This window comes from Barbus barbus, assembly GCF_936440315.1.
Source record: "Barbus barbus genome assembly, chromosome: 10".
In the NCBI taxonomy this organism is placed as follows: Eukaryota; Metazoa; Chordata; class Actinopteri; order Cypriniformes; family Cyprinidae; genus Barbus; species Barbus barbus.
The window spans coordinates 27,676,628-27,700,719 of NC_136738.1; the positions used below are offsets into that span (position 1 = coordinate 27,676,628).

Consider the following 24,092-nt stretch of genomic DNA (forward strand, 5'->3'; position numbering starts at 1 on the left):
CTGAATATGTGCACATTGATGCATTCTGCTGATGTTTTTCAATGTTTTGTGCCATGAGTGTTGCAATTTTAAGTATCAAGTTTCATTTTAAAAAACACTTTGAAATCCAGATGTTCACTTTAATTCCACTATGCTCCATCCAGCTGTTTTTGAATGCAAGAATGTAGTTAAGAAACCTGTGTTTGGTTTCTGGTAAATGTGAACCCGTTCTAATCTAACACAATTATATAGGGTTGTTAATTAAGACCGAACAGTCATTCAGTCAATCTACCAATTAGTACCCTACTAAGCAAATACATCAGCAAAGAGTAAAAAAAAATCCAACTTGTTGGGTTTGAAATTGAGACATACTTTTGCTTATTGACAATCATGCATTCTCTTGCTTTTATTAGCTTGGATTCTTTGAGCGGAAGTTGAAGGAGGAGAAGGACAGTTGGGACTATGTACCTAAGAATGAGAGTGTGTCATAATATGGGATTTACACCACATACAAAACCAATCAGAATGGAAGGGACAAACCATGAGGACTACTGCTCTGTCAACATCAAGAGCTGCACTCATGATAACCTACGGCCATTAACCGTAATGGCTGAGAACATTCGTCACAAAGCGATGAAGAGTACAAAGACTGTCAAAAGAATCTGCATTTTCTGTCAGCAGGATGAAGCCAATGCACTTTAGAGTATGGAACATACTACATGAGCTCAATGAATCACTCCAGGACTGTGCCAAGGGAGAAAAGGATTCAGAATGTACTGTCGCTACAGAGCGTTACGGCTCTGTTCCAAAACCTAGTGAGCAACCTTTGTAGGCAGCATTACTTTGGAGGCGGTTCTTAAAGGTAGGAAGCGTGGCCAAATTTTAAGACAACATTACAAATACAATTTATAAGGTGCTATTTGGGTTTGGATTCTGCCTTAACAGCTGCCTATATAGGCTGTAGACAGCAAGACAGCTCACTAGGTTTTGGAACGGAGCCTAAGTGTTTCATCACAGGTTTGCCTTTGATCACTGAACATATTGGCTAATGGCCCGCTGTAGAGGAGAAATTTCACTGCTGTAGCTTTTCTTACTATGGTTATTCCTGTGTTTATCTGAAGAGAGCCTTGCTCTTTTACGCCCGCAAGTTAGTATACCCTCCACAGAGGTGACACAGGATTTTCTGGCACTTTCCATCACCCTTTCCGAAGCAGAACATTGCTTCGATAGGGGTTTTCACACCTTTGCATCACTGCAGTATCGGTTCTCCTTGCAAAAAAAGGAGGAAATGACACGCATTCTCTCTCCTCCCAAACTCTCGCTGCTGAGTTCAATAGTTAGAAGTTTAACGGAGACGCCAGATGGAAGGAGCGAGTGTTTGCTGTGTGCTCTGGCTGGGTGCCATGGAAACGGGGCAAAGGAGGCTGCTGTTGTGTGTCTATACTGCGCTACAGAAGAGTGACGGGATTGGCATGTGTCTGGCTCCCAGCCATTGCTTAAGTGTGTGTGTTTATTTATAGGACATGAAATCCACAAACATACAAAGCACCATCACCGCTCACTCATATGCAGGCCCATAGGGAATCCGCACGTGAAGAAAGCTCTCTGCTAAATTCAAACATTAGTCAAAAATTATATTCAATAAAATATATATTTAAGGTTAGAATTGAAAACGTGTAAAAACAGCACAGAGTTAATTTCAAAAATCGAAAATCAATTCAATTTAATTTCCCAAACCTGATTATAATGTCAAATGTGTCATCGTATGCTAAATGATTTTTTATATTGTTATTATTATTATTATTATTAATAATAAAAAAATGTTAAGTAACATAATTTCTATATTTTTAATATTTTAGATTATAAAACATTTATAAATTATTTCGCAAAACCATTTTTCCCAAAATAAATGCATAAAATATGGAAATGTCAGCTGGTTTTGCTTGGACCTGCTCAAAAGTGTGAGTTGGTGTATGAATAAAAAAAAAGATACAATTTGTGGGATATAATCTTTAGATTTGGGAAACCACATCGAATAGGTTGCTTGTCGGTGCTTTTTATATAAAATATGCAAAGAGAAAAAAAAGAAAACAAGTCTACTGTTCAGGGATTGGTGTACAAAAAAAAGCACATTGTTTATTTTTTTAAATCAGTATTTTTAATAAGTTAATGTTTTCATTTTATTTCCTGTGTTTAAAAATTATACAAAGTTTTGTAAAAAAAAAAAAAATACTTTGGTTTAATTAAAATTTTTATGCACTGGAATGTACTATGTGTCATATGGTTTTGCTCTGTCATAAAATGTTCTATATAAATGTTAAAGCTTTGCTCTGTGCAGTTTGTTCTTTCAGTTTCTCGTAGCTCTACTATCTAGCACAGTCTCTCTTTAATGTGGTTGTGTGTGTTCAGATACAGCTGCATTTAACCGGTGACTCCTCTGCCTCCTCCATGTCTGCTCCAAAGAGTGTGAGGAGCTGCGGGTGAACTCTGGAAAATAAACAGAGCTGTCAGGACATTTAAACATTACAAGGATTTATCTGATATACGCACACGTCCCTCCCTTTTTCTTAGAAGCTCACACTTTTCTGTTTATTCTTCTGTCACTCTTTCTGCAGCTTTAAGAAAAAATTTTTTTTCATATAATGTTTGCAGTGTCTTCAAACAACACGGCCTGTCCTTACAAAGGTCATCTGAAGTTCAACTTCTGCAAGTATACAGTGGCTATCTTCACTACTGTTTTGCAAATAAACAGGGATGGGACTTATTCAGTGTTTTGAAATGAAAAATTCTGACTTTTAGGACATTGAATATTTGTCTTTTAGGATATTGCTGTATTTGCAACTTGCAAAAGACACTCAAGGTTATGTGTTGCAGTGATTTTACTATGTTTTTGGAGTTTAGTCAGTTTTGGAGTCACTGCTGTACATTTGGCTTTGACTGACATTTTACCTGATCAGGAGTTCAGATGGGACCTCCAAGAGATCTCCGTCAATGTTCCAGGGGTATGTTCCTTCAGAGGAGATGATGGGCACGGTTTTTGAATCGCATTCCTCGTTCTCCTCTGAGACGTCATCAGCCCAACTTCCCTGAGAGCGTGGCCGCAGCTTCACAGCCTTTACGGTGTGTGTCTCAATAAACGAGAATCCAAACTGCAGAGGGAAAAAGGACAATCTATCATTTAATGTTTTTGGCAATTACCAAACGTTAGGGGAAAAAATATATACATATCATATATAAAATATATCAAAGATGAATGTATTAGATTCTAATAATGCGCTACAGTACCTTTTACTGTACTGCATTATTTTTTATTTATTTCATTGTTTTGCATTGTTTATTTTTTTAATTGGTTTTATTTGCGGCTGCAGTTTACTTGTTGACCACAAGGAGGCAGTGATGAACAGCTGATCCTCTTCGACTCACCTCAGTCCTGTGTGTGTGACCTGGAGTGAACCTGGATACAGAACCAGGCCAGGACTGGGCTCTCCGTCCTTCACATCATATATCCTTTTATTTACTGATAAGCAGGTGTGTCCATCAAATTCTTAATTAGATAAATGGCTTAGCAGTCATTATAATTCTTCAGTGCAGAGGTCTAATGTAAGTACCATTTGCTTAACGTAAATGTACTAAATGTAAAGTATGTATATTAACCCTAGCGTTTTAGTGGAATAACACTTGCTCTGACCCAAATCCTTGCAGCAGTCATGATGTAAAGCTTGACCCAGACAATGTGCATCAACTACAGGAATGTTCCTGTTCGGTGTCTTAGTGGGTGATGAGTTCACATGCAAATTGATTTGACTAAATCTCACAAAAACATGTCCAGGCCACATTTCACCCTCCAATGATAGGAAATTATATTTAGCATATATTTAGAAATATTAAGTGTTTTTGCATTATAAAATTTATTTCAATGCCAATTAAACAAAATTTCCCCTAGTACCATAATGTGCAACGATGTTTTACAATTGAGTTTGTGTTGTAGTTTTTGAAAATCCTATTATTATTTCCAGTGATGATATTTTTATGTTAGATACGTTTTATTTTTTGCATGCATATATATATATATATATATATATATATATATATATATGTATTTTGCAAATGCAAAAATACAGTACATTAAATATATATATATAGAGAGAGAGAGAGAGAGAGAGAGAGAGAGAGATAATGGGATCTATTTTTTTTTCATGTTTTATATAACTATATATATATATATATATATATATATATAGTTAAACTCATGTTATATGTAGTTAAAACATGAGAAAAAAATCCCATTATCTCTCTCTTTCTCTATGGTACATAATATACAGCATATGTTTAAGCATTAAGCACATTTTCTCTTTTACATGTAGCTTACTTTCTACATGTAAATGAGATGAACACACACAAGCTCTTTTAAAATGGGCAATAAAGGCCCATCAGTACAGCACAGAGACCCAAAAATAGGCAGCGTTTTACTCTGCGGCACAATGACATCTCATACAAAAGTGAAGAGCAGTAGGTCAACGCCACAACCTACACAGATTATTTATAGAATGTGGGTTAACAAACAGCACTAGATTGGATTGCTTAAGAAAAAAGAAGAGACAGGATCTGAAATGGGCTAATCTGTATTAGCCTGAAAAGTGTTTTGTGGGAAGCTGACAATCAGCGACTAATTTGACTTGACAGTATGCTAATTCTGCTTAAGCTGGGGAGGTTGTTAACTCTATTTGCGTGGGCTAGATTTCCTGTATGTCTGACTGATGTGAGTTCAGGAAGTTCCCTCAGTAGGCAGGTGAGCTCACCTGGTTGTTTGTGCTGCTGTATCTCTTCAAGTGCTTGATGAACTCTGACCTGGAGGTGTTTCCAACAGCTATCAGTGCCATACTGCCATTGTTTAACCTGCGGTAGACAGAAAAGGTTATTCGTGTTTATTGTTCTTAGGTGCTTCATTTGTTAATAAAAACTTCTGTGCCTGCCATGTATGGAGAGTCTGTGGCAAGCATTATGACCAGAAAGCCAATTCAATATTATAATAAACCCACACTCTTTTCATATGGAAATGAGAATTGTTTATTTAATAAAACCAGTTTCTCTTCTGTTTTTCCACAGGTCTATAAATAGAAGTAACTCACACTTGTACTGTTCCATATCTAAACGTCAGAGGAAAATGTAATGGGAGCTTCAAGGTATAAACAGGTCCTGATAGAATCTATAATACTATATAAGTAAAAACGTTAGTATTAAAAGTAGTTTTGTAAAAGATTAATTTAGTTAATCCAATATATATATATATATAATCCTATATATATATATATATATTTTTTTTTTGCGTTTTGACTGAGCAAATCATAATATATATATTATATAATTTTTTTATTGAGTAAATCATAATATATATATATATATATATATATATATACACACACACACACACACACACACACAAACACACACATATATGTCTATACAGTAGTTCTGTTATTTATCACTATATGAGATATATTTTGGAACTTGAAGTGAAAAATTATACAATTTTGAGTGTCCAATCAAAATTATAACTTGTAAATATGAAACATGGAGGTTTTTTCACGAAAATGTTTTTTGACAAAGAAATTCTGTTCACACGTTTATTAACAATAGCACAAGGATCAATATTTTTGTCTCATTTGCTTGAGATGTAAAAGTTGGCAAAATATTAAGACTTGTTTTTAAAAAAATTGTAATTAGTATTTCTTTCAGATTTTTCTTGTCTTCTGCATAAGCATCATTAAATTTTGTCCGATTTCTGCTTAAAGCAAGAAAAAAAAACTATTTACGAATGAGGTCAGAATAATTCAATATGTATTTTCAGTAAGCAAGTCTTAATGTTTTATGCAAATTAATTTCTATTGTTGAAAGTTTGTTTCGATTCTTACTGGAAAACAAGACAATATCAAATAAAGAAATGATTTCTTGCTGGGCGAACTCTGTGACCGCATTGACTCCGCCCCCCACTAAAGATGCTGCTTACGAGAAGCTGAGCTTAACTTGTGTCGCTCTGTAAAGACAGGAAGGAGAGGGGGTTGTTGAGCACTCGTGGACAGATGCTCGGTCCTTAAGTCTACCCGGCCACTCCCTTTAATCAGAGTAATTATGTGCTGATTAGTCCAGTTAGGTGGCTTTGACCTTACGAGTCTGATCCAACCACTGATTCCAATCTTCAGGATTACATTGGCCTACTCTAGCCGGCTTCACGCACCAAACGCCCACGATACGGGCCAGAAAACAGTCAGGAGACTGACACACTGACCTGGCCTCAAGGTTTTACGGTCTACACTCATATCAGCTTACTTGCTTTTAAGGTGTACAGTCTGAAGGATTGAGGGCAATGCTTAGTTTGTACATTATGAGGTTCCAGAACAAGAACCAAGGCTGATCATAAATACGTAAACAGTGTTTTAAACCGAATCAAACAAAAGAAACTTATATTGTCATGATCACTGCAAAAAAGTTTTCCCATGAAGGAATTAGGTGTTATGGAGGAAGTTCTGACCTGGTGTTTGGGGCAAGGCCCCTGGGGGCCATTGAGCACAGGCAGGGAATAGCCATGATGCTAATATTCAGGAACAGGCCTCGTCTGGTCTGCCAGGATTCATCCTCACCTATCAAAGAATGGAGAGAGAGAGTTTTTCATGTGTATATAATACTCTTAGATGCACTTGAATGTCTCTAGTGTGAAAACGTTAATAGAAATAGGAAAGAATGGTAGAATGGCAGCTAGCATGGAAGAGGGGGAGTCCAGCAGTCATCTAGATGATTTTTCTAAATGGTCAGGAATGATGACGCTTAATTAAAAAATTAAATATGATATAATATAATTTACATACTGTATATATTATATTGTTATTTAATTGCAAGTCATTATCATCCAGACCACTGCTGAACTAAGATGTAAGAGCATTTTTGTCACATGGTACATGTTACTATACGCGCTGCTAGAGATGGACCATATGGACCAATCACAGTCATTTGTGATAACAGGCTATTTTATTCAATCATTTTCAGATTTGTATTGTGTATAAATCTCCAGTCTCCAAAAAAAAACATCCTAAAATCTGAATGCAGCTTATTGGAAAATTCAGCTTTTAATTCGCCCAGTAAACACCCCCTTTGTTTCTCATAGGAGGCACTTATTAACCAAGAGCATTTGCTGCCCAATGAAGCAGATATCTAGTGGTGCAATATCTTCAGAGTATCTTCTAATTTAGCTGTACTCACAAATGTCTCCTCCATCTCTGTTTTGCTCAGCTCTGTGTAAAAGAAAGAGATGCTTTTTAGTGCACAACCATTATCTGCATTTGAGTAATAATGGAGTTGCATGGGCTCCTCACAGTGTGGGGCATCCTGCCTTATTAGCATTAGCTGGGTGACCTTCAGCATCTCCAGCATTTTGATTTCTTTCCAATGGCCAATTAAGCAGGGGGTGGTTTATTTAAAATAACATTCAAATAATTACGCTCAAAGTTGGATGGGGATGAGGGGTGAGAAAACCTTAAAAATGCTCTTTAACACACTTTGTCTGATCCTCGGCTCCTCTGCTGGTTATAAAGGACAGTTCGCAGTCTTCAGGTCTTCACAGGCACGGTCGGTCAATCGGGGAGGGATACAAGGAGAGAGAACAAACGCGTTAGATGGAGTGTTATGATAAGTAGAGGGAGATTTCTAAGAGACGCTGCCCATGTGTGCTGTGCCAGGCTGCTCTGACACTAATCCCAGATTTGATAGAGCACCAGCCAGTCCCTTGGAGCCCACCAGATGAGAGACAGCTACAGCTGACAACACAACTGAGAAAGAAAGAGCGCTTACTTGAGGTTTGCCAGTGTTTTAATGAGAGCGAACTCGCGGCGCTGGCTGGGTGGCATCCAGCGGTGTCTCTCTGCCAGTGCGAGCGTCCGCCCACCAAAACCAAACATGGCAGAGAAGCCGAACCTCAGCAGGCGACCCATAGAGCTAAAGCTGCACACGTCCACAGGCTGATGATGACCTAGAACAAACCACGTAATGCAGTCAGTATGCTGAGGTACCAAGGCACTGCCCTAAAAAAACTACAAACCACTAGGAACAAAGCACACTAGAGCCACAGGAGGGTTAAACACAAACCCATTACAAATGAAGATTACAGCTCTGTTACAAACGACCAATTTCGAAAGCAGTATGGCATGCATTCTTTGTAAAGAAGGTGATCTCATAAAGCATAGCAATGAAAAATATAGTAAGAGATTAGGTGTTAATTATAAATGCATTACATTCCATACCAAAAATTCTAAAAATAAAATAGTTCAATCAAATTGACCATTCTACCCAATATATGCTCCATTGATATTCTCAGTCAAGTGTCCTGAGCACTTCATGAGAGGAGCGCTACTTTGCTTATAAATGAAATGGGTCACTTATGAGGCGTCATTTAAGATGCTGCCTTAAAAGGTATGTAGGTAGTAGACAGTGAGGCTTTGAAACAGAGCCATTAAGAGCATGATAATAACTGATGCAAACATATATATGGTAAGATTTTTGAAAGACATCTTTTCTGCTCACCAAGGCTGCATCAAAAATACAGTAATATTGTGAAATATTATTACAATTTAAAACAATGTTTTATATTTTAAATATATTTTAAAATGTAATTTATTTCTGTGAGGCAAAGATGAATTTTCAGCATCCATTATACTTCAGTCTTTAGTGTCACATGATCCTTCAGAAATCATTCTAATACTGTATGCTGATTTGGCACTGAAGAAACATTTCTTATTATTATCAAAGTTGAAAACAGTTGTGCTGCTTAATATTTTTGTGGAAACCCTGATACATTTTTTGTTAGACTTTATTTGAAATAAAATAAAATGTTTACAGTCACTTTTGATTAATTTGTTGTGTCTTTGCTCAATAGAACTATTATTTCTTTCAAAAGAAAAAAGACAAACCTTTGACCAAACTTTAGAACGGTAGTGTACAATGCGTGTATTTATGTACATGTATGTATATTTACATATTTAAGTAGATGTAAATGTGTATTCTATAATCAGCAAATCTAATTCTAGTCCATTAGAAACAATAGAGTCATCTATCAAGTGTCAATGTGACATCTCTTGAGTTAATTCATTGCATATGTCGAAGTGAACAGGAATGACTGGATCTGGTGGCCCATTGGTTGAGTCCAGTCCCTGTAGCCCGGCACATTCCTGACCTCCTTCTGTCTCCCCATGCATACGCTCTCCCCACTCATGAATTATTCATCGGATCCTTCCAAATCCCGCCAGTTGGCCTTATTCACATGCGTAAATATTGCTTAATTAGAAATGGACAAGACCTATATTGGCCCTCCTAAATGGGCATTACGCTCTCATTCGTGTCAGGTGTCTTATGTGCCGTTGATGTTTCTCTTTTGCCTCACAGCGACAAAAGCCAGACATTTTGTGTAGTCCAGAAAGGGGAAAACGTTTTTTATTCAGTTTGCTTCACATAAGACGCCTAATGCCTGCATGTCGGAATGTCTTCTAAGGAAAAGCTGTCTTTTGTTGAGCGAGTGCCTACACATAGCTCAGCGGTTCGTACCGAGAGCCACAATGTTTTGAAGGAGCAATTAATCACGACGGTATGAGGATGTTTCTCAACGTTCCTGCTGAGATGGCGAGCGTACCGCGGTGCACAGAGAAGGTGCCAATCTCAGCGAACAAAAGAAATTCAGCACTCGTTCTTAAAACTCACACCTCCCTTTAGTCAAAAGCTATGAGTTACAATACCATATGGCTCAATTCTTAGGACTTAATGATGAGACGCATTCTCGCACACGTGGAGGTCAGATTGCGGTTAATCATCCGAGTCTGTAGCCAAGCGAGAACAAAAATGGGCCGCAGAGTTTTAGGCAGCACCAGTTCTGACTGGTTATCAAGCAATCCAGTTTTGCGCCTTTAAAGGGTTCACCCAAACATTTTGTTACAAACCTGCATGACTTTTTTTTTTTTTTTGAAACACACACAAAAAACTTGAATGTTTTAACTGTTTTTGTTCATACAGTGAAAACCGATGAGGGCCAAACAACAGAACTCCCTAAACAAAGACATTTTCCAATATATTTGTGTTCCACAGAAGAAATAAAGTGAATTACGACAGTGGTGAATTAGGGTGAATTACTATTAGCTTTTTTGGGTTAACTGTCCCTTTAAATTTCTTTTTTCTTTTTTCACAACTGTCATATGACTTAAGAATATAGTGCATGAGTCATATGGACTACTTTTATGGTATTTTTGTGCATTTTTTAAATCTAATTGTTGTATGAAAAAAAAAAAAGTAAAATTCCTTAAAAATTCAAATTTTGTCTTCTACAGAGGTAAATACCGACATACAGTTACAAAAAGCTATCTTTACTCAAAGCTATTATATGATTTTAGATATCTTATATGTCTTCGAATATAGTGCATATCATATTAATTGTCATTGTATTAAAAAAAAAAAACTATGAAGATTCCCTAAAAATCTCCTTTTGTCTTCTACAGATATAAATATGCATATATCATTCTGGAATGTCATAAGGGTGAATAAATAATGAACTATCTATCCCTTTTCAGTCTGTCTTCACACAAAGCTTTAGTATGACTTCAAATGACATTGCTTTTGTACATTTGGAACCCTGATTGTCATTGTATGGAAAATTCACTTAAAATTCTTATTTTTTCTTCTAGAGAAGAAAACAACTGCATACATTATTCTGTAATGACATGAGAATGAGTAAATGACAGGGTTTTCATTTTTGGGTGAACTGTCAGCCTGTTCTTCACCCAAAGCTTTAGAGATATAGAGTCATTTGGCCTACTTTTATGTTGCTTTTTATGCTGTTTTTGTACATTTTGAAGTCTGATTGTCATTGTATGGAAAATAACTACAGTATATGAAGCTTCCCTAAAATGCTCCTTTTGTCTTCTCCAGAAGCGGTCTGGAACAACATGAGGGTGAGTACATAATGACAGGATTTTCATTTTTGGGTGAAATATTCCTTTAACGCAACAAGGAACTTCATATGAAGCCTGTGATTGGAAAACAAAATATCACCAGACAATCATTTCTCAATAATCCAACGATACAGTAACAACAGAAAACCTCATTAACTTGAGCACACAACTGATTCTGTAATTCTATTGTGCGGTTCTGATTGTGTTCATCCCAGTCGTAATTCAGCTGTAAAGCGGAATTTTTGCCAGTACGTGTTCTTTTCTTTTTTTGGAGGATGCAAGCTTAGCTTGTGCATGTAATCCCCTGACACAAGCCAAATCCGCTTGTCTGTTAAGCTAAGCCCAGGAGAGCTTGCACAGTCGACACAATGGCCCAGACATATTGGTGCTAACTTCAAAAACGCCTCACAGAAAGACAGACAGACAGGAACACGCAGCACTAAAGCCAAAGCGAACACTGCCAGCCAGAAGTAACACTTCCAACGACGGCCCACAGCCACGTCAAAGAAACTCAGTGTTTGTGGCAGGACCGTACGGGTGATTGACGACAGACGTATCTCCACCTCTCCCGGGACCGTCTCTCGTTCCATGGGACCTGTTAACCATGATCTCCAAAGCTGGAGAGGCAGAGCCCACGCGGGGGGTTTGTCTTCTCTCGGCCCCCATAACAACAGTCTGTGCACTCTAATTAAACAACAGATTACAGAGAGCCACTGCATGCGCCGCCACAAAAAAGAGGGCAAGAGAGACTTCCAATGGGTGAAAATGAAACCATTGCCCCTGCACACATAACTCAGTGGAATTGAAAAGTAAATACAAATCTCATTTACATATTATTATCATGTATATTTGTGCTCCATTAAGTCCCACGGTTCCTCGAGGCCTTTCTGTTAGCGTACAGGCTAGAGAATGACTAGAAGCTCATGCATGAAGGAGAGAAAGAAACTAAGATTAAAAAACATACCCATGATGATGTGCAAGGCTGCAGTCACAGCGCGTCTTATTCCATGCACGGAGCAGGCCACCACATCAGTAGAACCTATAGAAGGATAATTAAACACACTTTACAGGTTTTCTCAGTCGCTTTGGTACATTTCTCGAATCATCCTTGATATTTGCAAAACAGTAAGTGCATTTCTCAAAACATCTAGCGTACAAATAGCAAAACACCATGGATTACCTGCAAAAGCCAGTCTCTTGCTCAAAATACTTAGTTAAAATAGTTCATCTCAGATAGATAGATAGATAGATAGATAGATAGATAGATAGATAGATAGATAGATAGATAGATAGATAGATAGATAGATAGATAGATAGATAGATAGATAGATATATAGATAGATAGATAGATAGATAGATAGATAGATAGATAGATAGATAGATAGATAGATAGATAGATAGATAGATAGATAGATTGATTGCAAGTGAATAATGACATAAAGTTTGGTCTGCTTGTCCGACAGAGCTATGCTTTAGAAGACTTGGGATATAGCACAAGTCTATTATTTGGAGCTTGAGTCGTGGTAAGAAAATAACTTGAGTTAAGATTCATCGGTATTTCTTGTGTGCCACAGACACAGCATTCAGATTTGGATTTGCTTTTTGGGTAAACTGTTCCTTTAAATGGACTTGTGCATTTCATAAACAAGCAAGCTTTCTATCTAGATAAATTCTGTTCTCCGCACAGGTGATTTTGTGATAAAGCTTTTTCTCGTTAGACACACACTGATGCTGATGCTATGAGACCATCTGAATGCTGTGGCATATGGTCCCATGATGTTTGCTATAGTGTGTATCCCTGCACAGACACTGTTTACTCTCAGTGACTGATGAGATTCCATTAAGAATGGCTACAGAAACGTGAAAAAATGTAGCTTTGCTTTATTATAGTAGACTCTCTCCTCTGCATATCAATGTTCTCCAACACCTGCTACAGGGGACAGAATGGGAACCTGTCCATTCAATTTCTGTTCGACCAATCACGGCTCACTCAAAGTCCTCAATAATCTATGGCCTTTATATTCTAATTACGCACAGTTTTCTTTGTTTAGAATGTTTTCTTTTCAGAACGTAATATTACAATATGAATTTCAGTTGATATATCAGTTATTTCTATTAAATTACTGCTTGCACTATGCATGAAAATCATGTACTTAGGGAAAGTGCATACTTATTTGTCTGTAGTGATGCTGTTGTGACATACTGCAAAAAAAAAAAAATACTTGTCTATAAGAATTTTTGTAGACAAACGTCATAGCAACAAGGAGTCATGGGCAATATTAGGGTCATTCTTACAAAGTGTTAAACACAGTGTTATTATATGGCTTCAGAAGATTTGGAATATAGGAAATTTCAATAGTCTATTACAATAAATTATTTTCTCTGGACAGGTGATTTTGAGATAAAGCTTTCTCATTAGACACATGCTGATGCGATGAGATCATTTGAATACTGTGACATAAAATTTAGTTCATTCAAATATTTCTTTGTTTTTCAGGTGAAATATGACCTGAACAGGAGATAAATGGTCTTAAAGTTCACCCATTGGGAAATATTAGGCACCTTTGGAATACTATTTTCAATGTCCTGTGATGTGGGACACACTAAATCTCGTCTGGCACACTGTGATTTATAAAAACATAAAACGAAGCAGCTTCGCCCATCTAATGAGTGAGGTAAAGTTAATCATTACAGGATGAGGACTTTGTTAAAGGGCATTAATTTAAGTTAATATCGCCTTGTGCCAATTAAGGTGGTTTACCTTGCTGGCAGCTTGCGAAGGGAGAACAGGTGTGTGTATTTGTACTGATTACTACCAGAGACAAACAGCAGAGAGAGGCTTGTCCTTGTCGGGTGAGTAGGCATTTCCTTTCATGCAGTTATCTGGCCAGTGTGTTTGCTCAGATCAACAGGGTATGAAAGCAAATGTCTGTAAATGAGAACAGGATGGAGGTGTTGGATGAAACCGTTCCCTCCCTTTCTGCCGATAGAGACGGCCAGGCCTACAGTGCTGGACACACACTCCAACTGAATTTGGCTGCAAGTATGTGTGCCTCTTCCCACCTACCAGGTCACTGGTAATGTAGCCCTCCCTCACAAACACATCCATGATGCTTCCTGGACTCTCTGGGAGTTTCCATATGTTGTGATGATTTCAACACAAAAGCCAGGCTCTGAGCCTCAACTCAGTAAAGGTAACAGCGTCTGACGGACTGACTTCCAAAACATAGTGAGCTGCTGTACTGTCTACAAGCTACTAGGGATGGACATTTTAGTCATTTTGTTTACAGTAGATTAATCAGATGAGTACATCCTGTGTGCGTCAGACATGGCATTGTTTCATGAGTCGTGACTCAGTTTTTTTTGCATATTCATTATTATATGTCCCATTAAAACAAAAGGCAAGACTTTTTGCCAAACTCAATAAAACACTCAGAAAATTTGTATCTCTGAGATTTCTGCAAAACAGATATTTGTCCCGTATTAAATTAATAAACTTTTGGAGCATTTTATTTAAAATACAATTAATATCATTTGCTCCCCAAAAATTATTTATTTTAATGTTATGTAGATGATATTGTAGTTCTAATTTACTGAATTTAAATTATACTAATTCTAGCTTTAAAAAATGTGTTTGGTAATGAAAGCAAAATGTGATTATGTTAATTTTTGGGAAAATGTTCTTAATTGACGTGAAAATGTCAATAACAAAACAATAGCACACTGATTGGGGAAATTGTATTAAAAAAAAAATTGATAATTTTTAAATTATTTTGAATCAAATTCACATTTTACTGTATATATTTTTCTGTACACTGTAAAAAATTCCCACCTACTTATTAACTTAATGTAAGTTCAGTTGCTGCCTCAATTTTTATTAAATATAATTACAATATATAATATAGTATGTCCCATCTAAGTTTTTTCCATTTCAATTATGAGTTAGACTTCTCAGCGTGAAGACACTTCAGAATTTTGCCTGATGCACATACAGTTTCTTTTTTCTTTTTGAAACAGCCTTCACATCAGGAACATGCATCTTACATCTTAAAATATTGCCTACGTAGGCAGCCCACTAGGTTTTGGAACAGAGCTGATATCACTCCCCATCGTAAACGTCAAGCTGTGGCTTTAGCAAAGTGAGTCCTGCAGGGATACATTCTGGTGCAAGCAATAGGCGTGTGAGAATCTGTAATATAAGGAGCCCTTGGTCTACAGCCAATTAAAAGAAATATAATGAATGCGGTTACTTAACAGTCTCAGTGACTGTGATAAAAATAATCTCATTATCTGAATGCTAAAATTACCATTTCTATCAGAGATCTGGTAAAGCTGAAATGCTGTCATTCCACATCGTATGTACTGCATGTAAAACAATGTTTTTGGTGATTGACATTGATCGTTTTGTTCTTTTGTTGTTGGGTGGTGTCTGTAGCGCTGCTGTTGTGCGGTAACACTATATTTCAAGCATGCATCTGCCTCTCCCGCAAGGCTCAGAGCAACAGCCTGTGCCAACATCATCAGGACTTCCATATACAGTATTACCCATCTCCATTCCAGAACCCGGTGAGGAATGGTTGTAGCGCCCAGATATTAGAGTAGGGGGGCGAATAGGAAGGAAGGGGGCTTTGAAAGCGGGAGATGTGGGGGAGAAAGAGAGAGAGAGAGAGAGAGAGAGAGAGAGAGAGAGAGAGAAAAAATTGTCCTTGGAAGTGCGAGCACTTCTGCAGAACAATTAACTTAATTAAGCAGACAGCATGAATATTCATAAGGCAGTTAATGTCTCCCTCATCCAGGCAGATGAATGTGATGCAATGACTCGCTAGTCAAGCATGTCTAAGAGTCTCGAGGAAACTGCACCAACATTTTGGTTCTTTGCCTGGAATATCAAAGAAATTAACAGTCCCCCTGAAACCCTTAAAAGCAGGCAAATTAATTAGAAGCCTGCAATTTATATGCTATACGTACCGAGGTGTATATACTATGGTGCAGTGAGAAAGCCTTTAATTGGGCAGGGCGCTGCATTTTTGCATGTTTATCCTGCATTGTGTAAATAAGATATTTGAAACGCTCTTTGTAATTAGTTTAATCTTTCGAAAAAAGAAAAACTCGAATGTTTGTTCAACTTGACTGTGTTATGAATACTGACAAAAAGGAGCATAAAAAAATGACAAATTAAAGTGTTAAAGAAGCTAGTCTGTTTTCCTGCTAAGATAATTAGACATCAACTTGGCTACCATAGGAGGGCCATTTCATGTATATTTTATTGATGTGCACTTGGTAATTACTTGCAGTAAATCGCTATAGTTGATTCGTGTTCTTTATTGGCATAGATGGTTCCATGAAGAACCTTTAACCTCCATTGAACCTTTCCATTGCACGAAAGTTTTACATTCTTAAGAATAAAGGTTCTTCATTGGCACCAATGGTTCCATGTAGAACCTTCAACATCCATGGTTCCATTAAGAAACATTAACCTCCATTGAACTTTTCCAATGCACAAAAGGTTTTTTTACATTCTTAAAAATAAAAGTTCTTCATTGGCATCAATGGTTCCAAGTAGAACTTTTAACATTCATTGAACATTTTGATTGCACAAAAGGTTTGTTGCATTCTTGAAATAAAGGTTCTTCATTGGCATCAATGGTTCCATGTATAACCTTCAGCATCCATGGAACCTTTTCATTGATGGTTCCATGAAGAAACTTTAACCTCCACCGATCCTTTCCATTGCACAAAAGGTTTGTTACATTCAAAAAAAATAAAAGTTCTTCATTTGCATCGATGATTCCATGTAGAACCTTTAACATCCATGGAACTTTTTCATTATACAAATAGAGGAAGAAGGTTTTTTAGATTATGAAATGTTCTTCACACTAACAAAAAAAAAATGGAACTGTTCACCGAAAGGTTCTTTGAAGAACCCAAAATGGTTCTTCTACTGCAATTTTTAAGAGTTTACATGCGTTTTTGCAAAGAGAGTCAATTTGACTCCATTTCCTCTATCCCTAAAGATTGATCTGGGTCTGATGTCACACCAAACGACAAATCCAAACCTGCGCAGGAAAACGGCAGAGACAGGGGGTCGTTTTTTTCCCCTCTGCAGTTGTGACAGGAAACTGTTTACAAATACTCCCGTGGGATTCGGCACTAATGAAGAGAAAGCGTGACCCCGGTACGGTCAGTTTGCAGCGGGTGCGGAGTTGGAGGGCTTCCATTGCTCCTAACAACAGCACTCCATTTTGCTGTGCCTGAAATGACAAGTGAAGGTCAATCTCTTGGCCGCAAAAGTAGGGGCCCCTACCGTACCCATCTACCCTGCTCTCCCCTCCTCTTCCCAGCCCAGTTTGGCAGCTCTTTGGGGTTGGTTTGTGCCACACTCCCGCTAAAAAAGAAAATATCTGAGCTTAGTCAGTCCTATGTGAGTGTACACAATACGCAGGGCTCTGGGCCGCTGATCCAAGGCCAGAGGAGTCCATTTCAAAGGCAGCAAAGGAGAGTCAAATGGAGGATGCTCCATTTCAGACACTCTTGAAGGCAATTAACTCAGTGTGTGAGTGGGCCATTCAGAGGCCTGACTGTGATTAAATCAATTTGATAATGATACACTCGCTTGCTGCTGTTATGAGCTGCCTGTTTGTTTTCGCTAGAGGAGTTTCAGAACACAATCAAACTAAATCATTCTGACAGCACAGAAACTAGAGACCGAAATTACTACAGGGTTCGATTTTTAATTGGAAGCACGCCTCTGATTGTTTTAGTGCCGAAATGAAGCATAAAGGCTGTTGCTATACCTTATATTCTACTCATATTTTGAGTATGATAATTAATGGACTCATGATTTTGAGTAAGGTATTTAAGTACCTCAAATTTGTTTGTGGCTTTTAGTCTTTTACTCTCTATGTCTTTTTTGAGGATGTAAACATGTATGCTAGCGTACTCATTAATAATTTTTTTAAGTTTAATAATAAAATAATTAATTTGACAGATTATTCAAGCAAAATTAGTTTTGATCTGATAATATAGTATATGTTATAGAATATATAATTAATTAATTAATCTAAGTATACAATAAGACAAGAAACTATTATTATTATTATTATTTAGTTAGTTGTTTTTTACATTTATGTATTTATTTATTTGGTAACAATGAAATATTTATTAAAAATATGTAATTTACAGATTATTCAAGTAAACTTGGCTTCAAATTAATAATACTGTATAATATAAAACATAATATATAATAATTTTTTATATATATAATAATAATTATTATTATTATTTCATTTAATTTTTTACATTTATGTATACATGTATTTGGTGAAAATTACATTAGAATTATGTATTATTAGAAATATGCAATTTACAGATTATTCGAGGATAATTGGTATGTGTGTGTGTGAGCGCGTGCATGCGTGCGCATTTTTGTGACAAATGAGGACACAAATTTGTATAATGACACAGGTATGACACAGGTATTACAAGGTGAAGTTGACTTTTCGGGACATTGCCCCATGTCCCCACTTTTCAAAATGCTTATAAATCATACAGAGTGAGTTTTTTTGGGGGGAAAGTTGAAATGCAAAGTCTCCTGTGAGGGCTAAGTTTAGGTGTAGGGTAGGTGTAGGGCAATAGCACCTACAGTTTGTACAGTATATATTGTACAGTTTCACAAAAACAAACGTGTGTGCGTGTGCGCACGTGTGTGTGTATACATACATATACACGCACACAGACAATTGGACCAGAAACTATTATATATAATTTATATTATGATTATTATTTTTTTATGTTTTTAATATTAAACTTAATTTATATGTATAAAAAAAAAACGTTTACACATTATGCAAGTAAAATTGGTATTTACTTTCATAATGTACTTCTGAAACGTGATATTCAACAAGAATAACCATTGGGAATTTGTGTTTTGGAAAGTGGCTTTTACATACTAGAATGGAGCCAGGTGGTTTGAGGGGGAGGGGTTAAAGATTTGGTTTTGTGACATCATCTGAAAAAAGCAAGATATATATTGATATACATATACAAAGACTAACATTTTTTCTTACTTTCAGGATAACATGTACTGTATATGTGATGTGTATAATGTATATGATGAATTATGCACAGAAAGACCAGAAATGTGTGTAATAAATGCAAATTGGGTCAATTTTGAATTCATGTTGACTCAGCGAGGACCGAGAGCTGATTCGCATGTGCTCTCCTGAGAAGAGCTGGACGCTTTGGGCTGTACTGGGGACAGCTGCAGGAGAAAGAGATACACCACCCCTGATCCTCACCTGCTGGTATTATGCCGAGAGGAAGTGCTGCTTGGACAGGCGTGAAGATGGAATCTGTGTCCCTCCCAGCGTCCATCTGGGCCCGGAGAAGCAACCCGTGGGCCACCTCAGCTACAGAGCCATCTCCCCCAACACATACCACACTAGAGAGAAAGCAAACGGATGGGCAGTGAGTCACGTGACCCAGACTCATGGCCAAGGGCTGGCTAACACACATGTAACAATTAGGCTGTTGTTCATTCATATGTGGATAAATGTAAATCCATATGGACGAGTATTTGATTGAATATACAGATTACACATGGCGAAAATGGTACAGTTATTCCTTAAATATGATTAAATTATTAGAGGAATCCATTTCAATTAATGGAAACCATAATTCCCATTACGTCGTATTGAACAATAGATTAAACCGTGGAAGGCGTATATTCTAATTGGGAAATGTCCTTTTTTTCAAGAATAGCAGAAAATCTGTCAGATCTCAGCAGCAAAATAAATCATTAAAAAACGGCTGAGCCCACTAATCTGCTTTAAGCACATTACTAATAAATGAACACAGCCTAGTAAAGCTGATTACATTTAATTCAGAAATGCCCTTTAGCAATACTGTACAATCTCACAAATAGATTTGTTTAGCAGACACGGCTAGTACTAATAAGCAAGTAGTCATGCCACTCACAAAATGAGTTCTGTGACCTTGCAGTCGCAGGTGTTTGGGATAAATCTGATTGCAATGTTTTGATCTGCCATATATGTTAAGCCACGAAGGACGCTGCAAATCTACCAAATCTGGATAGTAAATATTAAGCGATACATCAAAGCTCACCTATTCACCTTTGGGTTATTTTATGGAGCAGTGGAAGGGACTAACTGTGATCTTTTTGGCAGGTGTCAGAGACTGTGCCTTATCTTCATCTGTAGAGGTTAAAGCTTCAACCGAGAGGCCTCACCAAACACGCGGTGTGCAGAGACAATACAGAGCTTTATGGGAATGACGGATGGGGTCGAGATGAACAAGCCCCATTCCACATTAACCAAGGTTCACTGTTGAAGTTAACATGTTGCATGCAGGGCAGTCAACTGATTAAGAATGTTAATTACACGATTTGCTGATTAACAAACTCCAAAAAATAAATTACTGTAAACTAGTGATGAGCAAAACTTTATGTTGATGTATAAAGCTTGTCTTAAATATTGATATGCAATGAATTTTAATTTAATTAATCTGCCCAAGACAAACTTCACATTCACTCTCAGAAATAAAGGTACAAATGCTGTCACTGGGACAGTACCTTTTCAAAAAGTATACTTTTGTACCTATTAGGTTCGAATTGGTACACTTTAAGTACTAATATGTACCTTTAAGGTACAAAAATGGACCCTTTTTGTACAAACATGTACCTTTTGCCCCAGTGACCGCTTTTGTACCTTTATTTCTGAGAGTGTTGAGTCTGCCATTTCTTTAAATGGTTTGACTATGTACAGATGGCTTTTTGGTTGTTTCATCAATCACAATTAGGAGTTTATTGAGGCAAAAGTCGTAGTTAATGGTTTGTTAATGCCCGAGAATCGGACTTTAAAATAAAGTGTGACTTAAATTTCTTATGCAGTTCCTCATGCTATTATTAAAAGTCAGAAGGTATGATTCATTTTGATCAAATGCATGACTGATTTATGCATGTATGTTTGTATGTGTGTGTATTTTCAAATAGCGAAGTTAATTTGCAGCATAATATCTCACTTACTTAATGCACATTTCTAATAAATAAGTTTTATTTATATTTTAAGTTATTTACTGGTAAATACACCTGAAAATGGTGAAAATGGTGTGTCTCTCTCTTCTGAAAACGTCTCTCTCTACAACTGAAAACGTAGATTGGGGTACTTTATTTACTCCCCAATGGTAAATATTAGTAACTTTTGAAAGTGTACCGCCCCAGTTTTGTACTTTTTTTTCTTTTCTGAGAGCCTATGCAAGAAAAACATGAATAAAAATAAAAATTTCAATATAAAAACGCCTAAAAGTCAATCATACGGCTTTCATGTTGAAGGAAAGAGAGAATCGGGGAGCTGATGGTTAGGAAAACTAATGCAAAAGTAATGTAACATACTGAATACATAAAAGTAACGTTCCTCAACGCTGCATGTCAGTCTAATATTGTAGCACTTATCTCACTTCCCATCTATCAGCAGTCAATGTGATGGCATTAAAATTTGCACAAATAAGGTCTTTCCATTCAGGGTGCTGATAATTACCATAAATGTGTGAGGGGAATAATTGCATCTATCACTGATGTGCCATCACTTTAATGTCTATTGTGTGTGGCACACCGCGTGACTTCATGTGAGACATAACTGAAATAGCAGCACTCCATTTAAACTGGTGGAAGCATCAGTTGCTGAAGTAATTAATGAGTGATGATCTATTAATGAAAAAACGTGTGATTAGTATTACCTTTGCGGAATTAATTCTTCAGAGGTTAATTAATCGAGTTCAGAGAAATGAGGACAGGGGACTGAGTTTAGAATGTTGTAAAACATTTCCTCGACAGGGAAAAATGGGACAGGGGGAATTATTCAAGTTTCTTCTTTTCTTTTCTTTTGCTTTTGCCGAGGTGTTGAAGATGGTGTGTTTTAATGTTTCTAATAAAACACTCTATGGATTGTTCTTGTCAAGCTGTCCGCTATTATGTAAAATCTGGACTAGTATATATATATATATATATATATATATATATATATATATATATATACAGTGCCCTCCAAGAGTAAAAGTATTGGAACAGTAAAGACAAAATTGCTCTGTTGGCTGCGGAATCAAGACATTTACAAATTGATTAAAAGATGAATATGAGACAAAACTACAGAATGTCACATTTTATTATTGGATGATTCAACACATAGATGTTTTACCAGCTAATAAGTTCAGCCCTTTTAGAGTTTCATCCCTCTATCTGATGTGAGCATAAGTATTGGAACAGTTGCCTCACAGGTCTTTCTAAGTGATCAGCTGTGTCCTGTTGCATTAATTCGTCAGATATTAAAAGCAGGGAATGTGTCGTATCAGATATCCATTACTTCTGTATTCTGAATCTTGCATTCGATGATGACACACACAAACCAGGATGAAGATGAGGGAGCTGACTTTGAGAGAAAAGCAAGCAATTTGGATGCTAAAAGAAAAGAGGAAGTCAATTAGAGCTCTAGCAAAAACAAAGGGCATGGAAGTTTGGAAACCACCAGCGACACCAGCAACCAACAACGATCTGATCGGCTGAGAAAACAACAGTAGTTGATGACAGACATATTATAAAAGCTGTGAAAATGAATCCTAAAAGACGTCTCTGTAAAATCACAAACAACTTACAAAAAGCTGGGGTGATGCTCTGACAATTTACTGTCCTCAGGAGACTTTGACACAGAATTACAGATGCTACACAGCAAGATGCAAACCTCTGACCAGCACCAGAAATAGAAAGGCAAGATTAGAGTTTGCAAAAAAGCACAAAGGTCAGAAGAGTGTTTATGGACCGATGAGACAAAGATTAACCTTTATCTAAGTGATGGGAGAAAAAAAGGGAACTGCAAATGATCCCAAGCATACAGCCTCATCTGTAAAGCATGGTGGAGGTGGTGTCATGGCATGGGCATGCATGGCTGCCTCTGGAACATGCCCTCTCAACTTTACTGATGACTTAATGTATGATGACAGTAGCAGAATGAATTTGGAAGGGTACACAACCATCTTGCATACCAATATTCAAGAAAATGCCACCAGATTCATTGGGAAGTGCTTCATATTGCATCAGGACAATGACCCAAAACACCCTGCCAGTTCAGTCAAGGAATTTATAAGGGCAAAGAAATGGAAAGTCTTAGATTGCCCAAGTCAATCTCCAGATTTAAATCCGATTGAACATGAATTTCTCCAGCTGGAGATGAGAGTAAAGACAGAAACTCCCCAAAACAAGCAACAACTGGAACTGGCTGCATTAAAGGCTGGGAAAAGTATTTCAAAGGATGAGGCCAAGAGTCTGGTGATGTCTATGGGTCACAGACTCACTGCTGTGATTGTGCGCAAGGGATCTGCAACTAAATAATAGCTTTTAATCTTTTATATCTGCCTTATGTTCAACTGTCCCAATACTTATGCTCACATCAATGAGTGGGATGAACTCTAAAATTGCTGTTCTTTTTATTTGGTAAAACATGTATGTGTTGAAACGGCTAGTAATAAAATGTAACATTCTGTAGTTTTGTCTCATATTCATCTTTTAATCATATTTGCAAATGACTCCACAGCCAACAGAGCAATTTTGTCTTTACTGTTCCAATACTTATATGTGTGTGTGTGTGTTTTCTATACAATAACTGACTTTTCAAAATATCTTCTTTTGTGTTCCACTGTAGAAAGTCATACAGATTTGGAACAACATGAGAGTGACTAAATGATGACAATTTGTATTTTTTGAGTGAGCTATCCCTGTGAAGACCCTGTGATTGAAACGTACCCCATATGGCTGTAACAATAGTACTGACACAAATTCCCTGCTTGAAGATTATCCTGTTTAGCAAACAACAGAAAGTGTGGTCTTTTTTTCTCTTTTTTTCCCCCATCGGGTTAAGTAGCTTAGATATCCTCAGTGATTTGTCATGCTGACAGAAAATTAATTTTCAACAAAATCATCAGAGCATCATTTCTATAATCCTCAATAAAGAATAAGCTTTGTGAAATTGGAATACACAGAAAGATCATGACTGATGTTGAAACTCCAGGCATTATCCTCAGCATTAAGTCTTGAGTCTTAGAGCTGCGCTATACAGGAACAAGATA

General features: G+C 37.0%; 2 protein-coding genes across 2 annotated transcripts in view; one reads left to right on the top strand and one right to left on the bottom strand.

Annotated features, from left to right (window-relative positions):
• Positions 1-2,299, top strand: part of itga4 (integrin alpha 4) — a 30,382-nt gene extending 28,083 nt beyond the window's left edge. Inside the window, exon 28 of the mRNA XM_079426551.1 lies at positions 393-2,299. Coding sequence (XP_079282677.1) covers positions 393-470 — 78 coding nt within the window. The 3' untranslated portion in view covers positions 471-2,299. The remainder of the gene's footprint in view (positions 1-392) is intronic.
• Positions 2,078-24,092, bottom strand: part of cerkl (CERK like autophagy regulator) — a 56,131-nt gene continuing 34,116 nt past the window's right edge. Inside the window, exons 5-13 of the mRNA XM_079426552.1 lie at positions 19,259-19,401; positions 11,926-12,000; positions 7,822-7,999; positions 7,530-7,586; positions 7,234-7,265; positions 6,509-6,617; positions 4,779-4,875; positions 2,929-3,128; positions 2,078-2,466 (exon numbers count right to left, since the gene is read on the bottom strand). Of these exons, the coding sequence (XP_079282678.1) occupies positions 2,385-2,466; positions 2,929-3,128; positions 4,779-4,875; positions 6,509-6,617; positions 7,234-7,265; positions 7,530-7,586; positions 7,822-7,999; positions 11,926-12,000; positions 19,259-19,401 (973 nt within the window). The 3' untranslated portion in view covers positions 2,078-2,384. The remainder of the gene's footprint in view (positions 2,467-2,928; positions 3,129-4,778; positions 4,876-6,508; positions 6,618-7,233; positions 7,266-7,529; positions 7,587-7,821; positions 8,000-11,925; positions 12,001-19,258; positions 19,402-24,092) is intronic.